General features: G+C 39.7%; 2 protein-coding genes across 3 annotated transcripts in view; one reads left to right on the top strand and one right to left on the bottom strand.

The window, feature by feature from the left end:
- The window catches only part of LOC139470360 (coiled-coil domain-containing protein 34-like), a 54,720-nt gene that overhangs the window by 1,213 nt on the left and 40,834 nt on the right, over positions 1–12,673 (top strand). For both annotated transcript variants that reach the window (XM_071252755.1, XM_071252754.1), the window contains exons 2-3: positions 3,686–3,946; positions 4,664–5,202. In XM_071252755.1, coding sequence (XP_071108856.1) covers positions 3,693–3,946; positions 4,664–5,202 — 793 coding nt within the window. In that variant the 5' untranslated portion in view covers positions 3,686–3,692. The remainder of the gene's footprint in view (positions 1–3,685; positions 3,947–4,663; positions 5,203–12,673) is intronic.
- The window catches only part of LOC139470359 (uncharacterized), a 34,704-nt gene continuing 32,586 nt past the window's right edge, over positions 10,556–12,673 (bottom strand). Inside the window, exon 19 of the mRNA XM_071252753.1 lies at positions 10,556–12,459. Within this exon, the coding sequence (XP_071108854.1) occupies positions 12,334–12,459 (126 nt within the window). The 3' untranslated portion in view covers positions 10,556–12,333. The remainder of the gene's footprint in view (positions 12,460–12,673) is intronic.

Here is a 12,673-nt window from a genome sequence, read left to right as displayed (position 1 = left end):
CAGATCAACATTATCAATAGCAAGATGCCCCTTCACAAGTTGCTTTGCATTTACCAAAGTAATCATCCATGTAATAAAGGTCTAAAGGTGGTTACGTTTTATAGAAATAATTTCTCTCGAATATGATCGGTACTCCAGACCTGGTAAAATAAATGTAGTCTTATATTCATAATGATCATTGAGTGGAACTGCATGGCCTTGTCAGAAATGTGCTGAGTCAGTTTTCTTGTCTTCTTATTGGTACTACAAGGAGTCTTCTGTCTTATCCCCAATTACTGGTAGGGTTCACATATATACAACAATGGGACATCTGATGCGGTCAGCAATGTAGAAATGGGAGCAAAATGAAAAATCACTTTTCTTTTCCTACAATGATACATTCTAATATTAAATTTCTGTTTTACACAAACTATTTTCTAAAACAATATTTCACCAATTTATGACTCCGTTGTTAAATATATCTTGACTCTCTCAGGTTCTCGTTGCACAATCCACCCCCGTTCACCTGTACAATGATTGTGGCACTCCAGCTTGGTGTCACATTTGGAATCAATGTCATTAGCTTACCAAGGCACTTAATTACTCTTTTGCTTAATTGGGTCTTCTTTCGCAGGAAATCTCTACTGACATAAAAATGGGCAAACTGTAAATGAAATATGTTGGCCCACTCAACATGTTTAATGACCTGTACTGGGGTAACTTTTCTCAGACACAACATTCAAGAGATAGATACTTATCGCGTGTGTTCAATTTGTATGCCCGACTTGTACAAAAAAGGTGCCAGGCACATGGGAAAATGTGTGCTTTGAATATAATTTGTAATTACCTCCCTTTACACAAGTCCTTGCTGGATGAGACATATTCCCTGCCCCAATGCTTCCATTGGCTGTTGCTTTCAGGTAATAAAGTTGTGCTGTTACAATTAAAGTTTTCTCCTTTTATCTGATTTAGCAAGGCATGCTGAAACTCAGGTTGGCCAAGTGGGACATTTTGGGATTTGAACACCCTGTCACTCTCCTCATAGTGGGTCCTACATTTGTATCTACATTTAATCATCTACCAGTTGTCTGTGTCGTTCAATCTACAAAATCATACACCTGGTCATTTTTGTAACAACTCCTTCACAATAGTTTCTTTCTGAAAAAGCAAATTATTATTTAAATATGAAGATGCACTCTCCTGAGAGGGGTTCTATATGTTTATGGCTTCAAGTGGTTCATGATTTTAAGATGCCAGAAAAAAATGTATGGACAGGTTATTTCATTCACCATGTTCTCAACAATACCGTTACTTTGAGCTTAAAAATGAAATTTCCTATCGACAAGTAGATTTTGTGCTGTTTACAAGTACAAGATGAAATGATTCCATTGGAATCTGCCAGGGAAAAGGTCGAGGATTAGAGGTGCATTCAGCCATCACCTGTGTTGTTTTAAGGTGTGTAAGGATTGGCATGTGTATCTAATTAACAAGAGGATACCAACACAACAAGGCTAATAGATGGACACAAGGCTAATTGACAGACACAAGGCTAATTGACGGACACAAGGCTAATAGACGGACACAAGGCTAATAGACGGACACAAGGCTAATTGACGGATACAATTAATTAAGTTTTCAAATCAACGACATTAATAGATGCGACACATACTGCCAGAATTGGCTAGGACCTCATTAGGACTGGTATTTCCCGTAGTATCAAGGCAGTATTCCAGGGCTGACAGTCTACTTGGGTCAGGTGAACATTTACTGTCCATTTTGTCATGTACGTCAAGGTATGAATTGAAGGACACAGTCAGCCACTATAGCTGCTTGTCCAAAGACTGAGTAAAGCATAGTTGTGTTTGTCGGGTTACTACAGCCAAATAATCATCCATACAGTGTGTACAGTGAAACTCCAGCTGAAATCATTTGGGGTAAGATATTTCTGGTCCAATGTATCATGGCTACAGAGTACTGTAACACTATGCACATGTAAGCGGCAGTAATCATCTGGATTAAGTCCAGGGCAAACAAGGATTCACTGTATGTAAACAGAGAACAACTAAAATCTGAAGTTGGTGCCAAGATACTGTCTGGGCTAGTAGCAGTCTTTCCTACAGGCCCTGACACAAATATATCCAATACCATGAATACAGCCCATGCAAGTCTATAATACTAATTGTGTGCAAGTCTAGATTAGGACAGTCTCTGAAAATGTCTCTTAGCGCCTCTTTATTATTTTTGTTCAGATAATTTAATGACAGTTACTGTTTTTTCTGTAAGACATATTCATTTCAGTGACTAGATGTTAGTCAAGGCAAGTAGATTTAAGATATTTTAGCACACGTTATGTTCATCATAGGGGCGGTCGGGTAGCCTAGTGGTTCGATTCCCGACATGGGTACAATCTGTGAGGCCCATTTCTGGTGTCCCCCGCCGTGATATTGTTGGAGTATTGCTAAAAGCGGTGTAAAATAAAATTCGTAGAGTCTAGTTCAGAATGAAACTGCAGTAATCTAGACTTGCCCACTATTTTGGACTTGCATGGGCTGAATTGGATATATTTGTTTCAGGGTCTGTATGACACACAGGGTACAGATATGCCTATTGCCCTGATTCTAGCAACGATGTGTTGGCACCGTACCCATGCTGGTGGTTGTACCGATGGTCAGTCACATCTATGACATGCATCACTTTGTGCAGTTATGTTACTGAAGAACTGTCCACGTGGTAGCAGACAAATCGCAACAGTTTCTTTTTATCTTGATGTAGTACAGTCGTTTTCGCCTCTATGAGCAGAAACAATGGTCTGTGCTGTGAGGTATAATCAAACACATGAGTCCCAGGAATAGCATGCACATGACTTTCCACTTCCAACTCCAGGCCCATGAATCCACTGCCCAGCCATTTAGCTGTATAAATCTCTGTGCCGCTCGAGCAGAAGTAAGCATGCAAAATTTGGTGTTTTCTAGGTTTGTCAGCACCATACCCGTGCTTGTGGGTTTCACCGAAGTGGTAAACATCTGAGACGTGCATCACTTCGGGCTTTCCTCCCACATTAAGCTCACACGCCGCGATGTAACTGTAATACTATTAAGAGTGGCATTAAACCCAACTCACTCACTGTTGTATCTTATTTAAAAATGTCTACAAAATAACATCTAAATTGAGTTCAGAACAATGCTTATTTGCAGGGCTCAGGCAATCAACTCTTGCCCAATCATTCTAGACTTGAGTTGATTTTGTAATATATTCTCCAGGTTCTGGGAGGCTGACTACATAAGCCCCTAATGACTGACTGATCACACCCACAGCTGTGGAACACTACTAATTACTAGTCTGACTAGGAGGTTCACTTGTCTCACAACAATATACAATGATAGAGGATAATCTCATTAAGGTGTCTGTTTTAATTAAAGGATTTAATTAATAGTAATTGTGTGTCAATGTTTAATGTAAATAGCAGTGTTATAAGGATTAGACTGAGAGTGTACATAAGCTACAGGTTAATTTAGATTGAACAAGTAGCAAGTGGTGATGCGACACAAAGCCCTGTCTACAGCTGTCCTGTTTCTACAATACCACCATAAGTCTCACAGGATAACCAGCACAATCCACCAGAAGACTGTTCTGTCATTACACACCACACAACAATATAGCGGTAGGTTATAACAGCATTATCTTTATTAAAACTTGTGTTTTCCAGTCAGAAGATGAGCACGCGTCCCCGCCCTGTAACTGCCACAGTGACCAAGCCGAGATGGATGTCGATGCCAGATGCGGATTCGATTGCTCAGGCACGGAGACATTCCCTCGGCTCCACAGGCTCCACGGCATCTCTGGTGTCGGTCCTGGACCACGACAGCTATATAAGTGTACCTAGTGACTCAGAGCTGGAGGCACCAAAAGTTCAACTTCGTAAACGTTCATCAAGAAAGACAAAGGGGGCCAATGAGGTTATAGTGAGGTAAGAACAACTTGGTCTTGTTCCTTCCCACCAAAAACACAATTGGGCCCAGAGTAAGACTAGATCCCTGGCACTATTGTTTGAGGACTTGATGCATTGGTTGATTGCATGTCACCAAAGTGACGTGGCTCATAATATCAGCCACTGGTTTGTCTCACTCAGACTTGATTATTTACGTCATATTGCTGGAATATTGCTTACAGATATATAACAACAAAGTAAACATTATTTATTAATATATTATATGTGGACTGCCAGTGGTAGAGCCTCTGCCGAAAGAGTGCAAGGTCAGGAGTTCAATCCCTGGCCGCGTCAAACCAAAAGGTGTTAAACGATGGTACTTGGTACACAGCCACACGTTTCACATCACCCCACCTCACCTCTTATCACCTGGATTATTTCACAGTCCCCTGTACCTATGCTGTTTGCACCAAATGGAGATTGGGTGGTAGTGAGTTGTGGCTGATAGTGTCATAATACCGCAGTGGTGTAGATCCAGCCATCCACCACAAGTACTTCTTGCTCAGACTGCAGTATTGCTGACTGCAGTGGGAAGCAACATTCACTCACTCATTTTAGTTTCCGTGTCATTGGATGTATCTTAATAATCATGTTTGTTTTTGTTGCAAGCTATATGACATCAAGTTATCATGGCATGCAAAAAGCCTGGATGTATTAATTTGTGTTTTCAATAATAATTCTTTTGGTTTTTGACAGTAAGCCAGCAGGGGAAGATGGGAGAAGAAAGTCATCAAATTCCATGGAAAAAGGCCTATCCCCATGGGAAATTTGGCTGATAGCCAAGACACAGGAGGAGAGACAACATCGACAGCAGGAAATACAAAGAAAGAAAGAAGACAAAATAAAAAAAAGAGAAGAAGAAAAAAAAAAGGAAATAAAGCTAATGAAAGCTGAAGATGTCCGTAAAGAATGGATGGAAAGAAAGAAGAACGAAGAAATGCTAAAAAGGAGAACGGAAAAGCTGCAAACTCGCAATGAGAAACAAGCAAAAGAAGAAAAACAGGTCAGCGACCAACAGAAATCAGTTAACAATTTTAAGTTGTGGAAGAAACATAAGTATGAAGAGGAACGAGAGAGAAAAAGAAGTGATAAACAGAAAAAAATACAAGAGGAAGAAGAGAAGAAAAAGAAGGCTGAAATATCGGAGAGGAAGTATCAGGAATGGTGCAAGAATGCTGATAAAAGACCTAAGTCTGCACCCAACAGCTTCGGATACATGGAAGGAAAGCTTAAAGGTAAGGAATTTGGATTATTGGTGGCATGGAAAATAGTAGTGGGACAATACACCCATGCCTCTTTGGATTGCGATTTTTTACTTTTCGCTTTAATAACTGTTACACCAAACAGTAATAAGTAGTAAAAATTAGTTGTGAAAACACAAATATTTTCATCCATTGAGTGATTGTCTATTGTCAGTGAAACAGGTATTTGGCCACCCTGTCTATGAAAGAGATGGCTTACACATCACAGATAAGAGCACATGGTATTGTCATACGTATTGGTTCGTGAACAAGGTACAGTCAAGTCCCGTTAATCCGACATGGTTAGTTGCATATGATTATGTCGGATTAATGATTATGTCGGATAACTGAAATTAAGTAGTATCAAAGTTCGTGATAAAAAATCAGACAACATAATCGGCAGATAACAATACAAACATGTAATAAAAAAATAAAAATGAAATATTCATATTGTTATGTTACATTGTTAGGGGAATATGTTTTCTAATCATGCAATCTCTAAAGCTCAACTCAAAGCTTAAGAAAGCTGCTTTCTCAGTGGCTAACGTTGACTTCCTGTCAGTAATTTCATTGGTCGGTCATATTTCGCGAAAAGTTGTCCTGACGTGACCTGTAATGGGATGTCCTCGGCGATGGCGAGTACTTGTATCTGATTTTAATGAGATTGAGGTAATCTTAGCATATGATTAAACCTGTCTTCTTTATTTAAAGCCTTAATTGTTTATTGTTAAACAAGTTTATCTCTGCTGCTGTTGAATATGCAGCTACCAGCCGACTTGTCTCGCATCAAAACACGGGCTGTCTACTAGCAGACAGATGACCATGGAGTACGCTGATCATTGTCTCAGATTAATGAGACTGATTAATGAGTGATTTCGGTAATTCGTTGCAAATTAAGTGTGTCGGAGTTGGGGTGTGAGACTGTCAGATTAACGTGTCTAAATAGCACTGATTTAATCGGTTCCCAACATTAGTGTCAGATAAAGCCGATTGTCGGATTAATGAGCGTCGGATTAACGAGACTTGACTGTATTGTGATACATATCGGATTGCACAGTTGGTGTATCGTCTCAGGGTGAATGTAAAGAGAGTGTGTTGGTGATGTTATCATGGTTATTGTTGTATTCATAAAGGTTGGAATTCATCATGTGATTTAGCTTTACCCTTTGAAATTGCCGACCTTCATGATTTCATCTTCCCAAGGCACTTCCCTGCCTCGGGAAGATGTCATGTTTTTGGTGATTGCTGATTATAGCTACTGTTTTGTGATACAACAGCTCTGCCTAGTCACAGTGCCATCAGTCTGTAGTGGCATAGATCAAGGACTGACTCTGATCAAGGTTCACGGTGGGACATTGACCGTCCCATGTTTCATGACAGCCATGTCAAAGGCGGATCCAGAATTTTGTTAAGGGGGGTGCACATAATACCTCTGTGACTTGACATGTAAGGTGTCTGCCAGTGCAATATTAATATTGCACTGTGTATGAGGGACACATTTTGATGTTCATACATTTTTGACGAGACTGTATCCTTGACATGACATACACAGAGATGGACTAATTCCACATTGCTGGGGAAACCCCAGGGCATGCCCTGGCACGAATATACAGAAGCGTTGTTTCTGATCATTTCAACACTTAAGTCTTGAACTCACCATTATTGCATACACTGGAAATGGTCAGAATCTTTGACTGCGTTCTTGCTACGACCCATCTAAGTGAACAAACAATGAAATGCATACCAAAACTATACCCACCGCCAAAAGAAACGTGAATACCATCAGGAATAATTCTAGGGTTGGACCTTGTGCTTTTAGCCTAATATGTGAAGACTTTCATATTCAATAGATATTGGATTGGTTCAATGCACTAACGAACATACGGGTATGTTGTTTGAACCGATGCTCATGAACACATCACATCATGCACATGTGATGTCATAGATCCATGACTTGAGATGCACCGTTTGTCTCATGCAGGATTGGTGTGTCAAGTTTGGAAATTATCATGATAAGAAAAGACACTCTGTGGTAACACTTGACTGATTGTTCATTTCGTCATTAATTGGCACACATTGGAAACATCTCTTCTTAACATCCAACTTCTCTATTTGTTTCTAGGGGGGCGCGGGTGGCCTAGTCATCAAAGGCGAAGCGATTCGCTGTGCAGAGTTGCGTCCCTTGGTCGCGCCAGAAACCTATGGTTCGCCCCGATTATGTTTCTAGGTTTGTCAGCACCATACCTGCACTCGTGGGTTTCACCGATGTGGTGAACGCCTGAGACCTGCATCACCTCGGGCTTTCCTCCCACATTAAGCTGACACGCCGTGATATTACTGGAATACTGTTAAAAGCGGTGTTAAACCCAACTCACCCACTCACTCACTATATGTTTCTCTGGTTCGCGTTTCTTTTGGCTGTGAGTATATTACCCTGGATATTCCCGGATGTATATAGTATATATACTATCCTAGACTGACAGTGATAGGCAACAACATTCCACAGCAATATATGAATTTACTTCAGTATCTACTTGACACATCTTTATAATGACTTGAATTATCAGAAATATGATCAATGATGAGCTGCACCTAAGCGCCACAGCAATTTGAGTATACATACTCTCTTGTTTTTAGATCCATTTTCTTCTGCTATATAGTTGTTTTCGTGTGTTAATCAGTGCAAACATGAAGTCACACATACTAAATATAATTGTGTTTACATCCTTTGCAGTGTGAAATAGGGTGGGCCAAACAATTTATGAACATCATTGTAAACTCTAACATTCATACAGTTTTGTCCTCACTCTATGAACATGATGAAGGTTTATACTCCAATAAACTATACCTGTCAGCATGTGGTCAGTGATTGGGCCAGGGGAATTGGACAAAGAGACAATTAAGTGAGACCATGTCAAATATTTTTCCATTTCTCTGTGATAACATGTATCTTCAGTTTAAAGGGTAGATATCTTTATTACTCACCCATGAAAAGATCACCTGTTTAATAACAATATACTGTTATTACACATTCTGAAATAACATTGCACTTTTGTATTGTGATGGTTCAAGCATCATGGCATTATAAAGATTCAGAGCATCTCTAATAACAAAGTATCATGTCAAAAGATCATCACAACATTGATCACCGTGTCTACTTATGACTTTGAACTTCATATTGTAAATGACCTGGATCAAGTGGACAGTCTTTAGAAATGTTGTCCTTGTGTCAACAGATGTAATTTTGTGTTGTGAATCCATGTGCTCTGATATTGAAAAGATGGTGTAAATTACAACAAATTTCGTAGCAGGTAAACATGGCAACCATCTGTAGACTTGTATGATGTCACACAGCTATGTGGGGTGTTCATTAAAGATTTCCCCTGACCCACTTCCGATGGACCTAGTGGAATGAAACTTGGCATAGGTATTAGTCTTTCTCCACATAGGAACCACCAAGAGTTACACACTTCTCTTAACGTTTTATGCAACTATGGAGACCTCGCTTGTAAAAGCTCTCATTTTGTGTCTCAAACCAGGACTTGACTTCAGAAATCAGTGTTTCATCATTTGTGAAACGTTTTCCCTTCAAAAATGACTTCATGGTTGGAAAGAGGTGGAAGTCAGATGGTGCAAGGTCAGGAGAGTAAGGAGGATGTGGAAGGATTTCATAGCCACAGGACCGCGCTTCTGTCTGGGCAACCTGAGAGTTGTGTACTGGAGCATTGTCTTGCAGGAGAGGGACACCCATGGTCAGCATGTCACGCCTCTTAAGCTTGATAGCGTTCCGCAATTTCCGCAGCAGTGAAGCATAACAAGCTCCTGTAATCACTACTCCGTGCTGGTCCCAAAACACTGTGAGCATGACCTTGCCTGCAGAGGGTTGGACACGTGCCTTCTTTGGGGGTGGTGACTCCACATGCTTCCATTGCATCAACTGAACTTTAGTCTCAGGATCATAGTGACGGACCCATGTTTCATCCTGTGTGATAAGTCTGTCAAAAAAGTTTGCCTGTTTTTTTTGGCACATGTCCAAAAGATCCTTTGAGCAATTGACTCGTTCCTGCTTTTGGAAAGGTGTGAGCAACCTGGGAATCCATCGTGCAGACACCTTATGCATGTTCAAATTGTCATGGATGATTTTTTCCACAGACCCTACACTGATCTTGACATCTTGTACGAACTGGCGAACAGTTATATGTTGGTCTGCCAAAATGGCGGTCTCCACTTGATGGATAGTGTCCTATTCAATGGCTGAATGGGGGCGACCAGGAACGGCAGCTGTTTCCACAGATGTCCGACCACACTTGAACTGGCGATGCCAGTGTTTAACAACGTCATATGGTGGGGCATCTTCCCCATAAGTTGCTTTCATTTCATCAAAAGTTTCTTTTGGTGTGCGACCTTTCAAATATAAAAACCTAATCACTGCTCAGTATTCTACTGGCTCCATTGTCACACCCTACTCGATCATAACACCTGTAAAAGTGGTAAGATTAATAGTTCGGTGCTGCAAATTCAGACATAACCCATAGATACATGTATCATTACACATGTGAAATTTCAACCAAATATGATAACCCTAAGTGGTTTAGGGGAAATCTTTAATGAACACCCCTCGTAACATGGCATGGCTCGAAGAGTTGGTCGTCTCACAAGCTCTCCTCACATACACTTGACCAAGTTGGAAGCTAGATTTACCGTTGAATGCAGATGTTTCTGACTTGGTGATGTTTGAGTATTTTAATGTGATAAGGAACTGAAAATCGGCATCTTATTGTTTCTAGTAATAGATGTTGGAGAAAGCTGCACAATGTATTGCCAGTTTCACCTGGAGTCAGCAGTCCGTGATCAAATCATTAGCTCCACATTTTGTATTCATATGCTACCCTTGTTTCAACGTCTTGTTTTCAACGACTTTCGATAATGTGTAAAGCGTTTCTGAGAAATAAATAAATTACTACATTCGTCCCTGTTAGGTACAGTTTTTCAGCAGTAGAAACTAACAGTTTTACTCCACTAGTCCTTATAATGATAACATATAGCAAAACCTTAAAAAGGGCACATTTCTACTAGTCCTTAGGATACTTTAACTATTGGGCAGTTTGGCAAGGACTACAGGACTAGTGCCAATTTCTTACGCTGTTATTCTTACATCTCATGCTTAGTGTTGTAATCTATATTAATGAGTTATGACATAACAATTTGTTGATGTTCAAGCATACAGAGATGAGGCTCGTGAGTACAGTACTAGTTCAGTCTGTATCATTTCACATCATGCAGTCACCCCGCTCACTTTTTCACATCAGATAAAAAAACAACACAGTTTTGTTTTAACCTTTTTATGTATAGATATTTGTATAAGTGAAAACAGTTTGGGCTCTAAACATAACATAAACATGATAAATATCACAGAAAAATGTCCACAGTCCAACCCCAGTCTCCCTGGTAGCAGAATGTAACATGGAGCGTAACAACCCCAGTCTCCATGGTAGCAGAATGTAACATGGAGTTTAACAACCCCAGTCTCCCTGGTAGCAGAATGTAACATGGAGTGTAACAGCCCCAGTCTCCCTGGTAGCAGAATGTAACATGGAGTGTAACAGCCCCAGTCTCCCTGGTAGCAGAATGTAACATGGAGTGTAACAACCCCAGTCTCCCTGGTAGCAGAATGTAACATGGAGTGTAACAACCCCAGTCTCCATGGTAGCAGAATGTAACATGGAGTGTAACAACCCCAGTCTCCATGGTAGCAGAATGTAACATGGAGTTTAACAGCCATTGCTCTAGAACGGACAGTGGGGCAGGCATGCGACAAGCTGGATCAGACATTATCTGCACATCTTACCACTGATCAAACCATACAGTAACAATAATAAATATTTGAGATAATAAGAGGCTGCTAAAAAGTAAAAGATGCATATATCATCACAAAAGAAAAGTTTGGTTTAATAGCCTTGGTATTTTAGAAGTAGTTTTTATTAGTATCTTCAGCTTTGACAGTCTAAATATTCCTCCTGTGATAGTATGGATATTTGAAGAATTTTGTCTTTTACCATGTTTGCCCTTTTGTGAAAATATTGCCTGTGCTGACATGAATATTTGTCAGAGTTCCCTTTACCATGTTAACCTACAAATATATTGGTTCATGATTCATACAACATGTACAACGAATATCGGGCTTGATAGTATTTTGTGTAAATGTATGCTGAGAAGAGTGTTAGAAGAAATACTGAACAGCTATTGTATAGATCTTTAAGTTGATTTCCTAGAAGTGTTCTGTGCTGTACAGTCACAAGAGGAATAAGAAGAATACGTTTACATCTGTTATGTTAGGTAACTTGAAGTGATTATTAAACAAGAGAAACAAGAGAAATGCAGATCTCTGCCTCAGCACTTGGTGAGAATCAGCTGCAAACACAAGCTGATAAAACCGTAGATAATTTGTAAATGTTGTTAAACCTCACTGGACAGCACCTGCCAGCTCTGCTGTAGTCCCTCCTTAAACATCCTCAACCAAAAACATCCTCGTCCAGATTAATGAGCTTGGACGAGTAACCAGGTTTACACATTATTGCGTAGATCTCTTACCATGGCACATACAAAACTCATTCAGTGTTGGTTACTGTAGCCCGTGATCTGCCAGTTTTGTTTTGTTTATATGATCTTGTTGATACATTTGTATTTCATAATCTTTGGTTAATACGAGGAGTATGGACAGATACAAGTAAAATGACAATATGTTGATAATCCTTCTCTTCCCCTTAAGATTGATTTGTTTACTCTTGTTTGAATGAATTGTAAAAAGATTTGTTGTCTTGGACATATAAAAACTATTATCAAAATAACATCAGTGATAACATGGATACTTCTTGGCATAGAAAATACTTATATCATACATTAATACTGGTGAAATAACACAGCCTTTGGTGCCACATTTGACAATGTGTCTATTTGTTGAGAGAGGCTATCACTGTATATACAATAATGAGTGTTCATCCTCAGTGACCAAATGACAACAATTTGTATTTGTTTGCGAAAATGTCTTCACAAGGAGTCCGTTGTTCTGTTATTTGACCCACTAGTTTGACTCGCACTATTATCATGTTGATGGTGTATCCATTTTCACTCAGTTGTCTCCCCTTTCTCTGTGTCGTCTGCTTCCTGTGAGCTTTCTCCTGACTCAAGTGTGTCTTTCAAGGCCAATATGTCAGCCTTCTCATCTTTGTAATAAGATGGTGTTCGTTGTTTCTGAAGTCACAAGGGTAGATGTGACAGCGTATGAAGGAAAAACATTTTGTCAAAGCAGAGAAAGTAACCATGGTTACTATTGTTTTCTTATGCTAATAGTGTTCAAAGTAAGTGATTCAGGCGAGTAGTTTTTTTCAGGTTAGTATAATTTATTTCATGTCTGTAGTTGATTCTGATCCAAGTTTAACCCCTGTTTTTAATAGGAAAATCCTTT

Source organism: Haliotis cracherodii, unplaced genomic scaffold (genome assembly GCF_022045235.1).
Source record: "Haliotis cracherodii isolate W230 unplaced genomic scaffold, xgHalCrac1.p SCAF_20, whole genome shotgun sequence".
Taxonomy (NCBI): domain Eukaryota; kingdom Metazoa; phylum Mollusca; class Gastropoda; order Lepetellida; family Haliotidae; genus Haliotis; species Haliotis cracherodii.
This window is presented reverse-complemented; position numbering and strand designations above follow the sequence as displayed.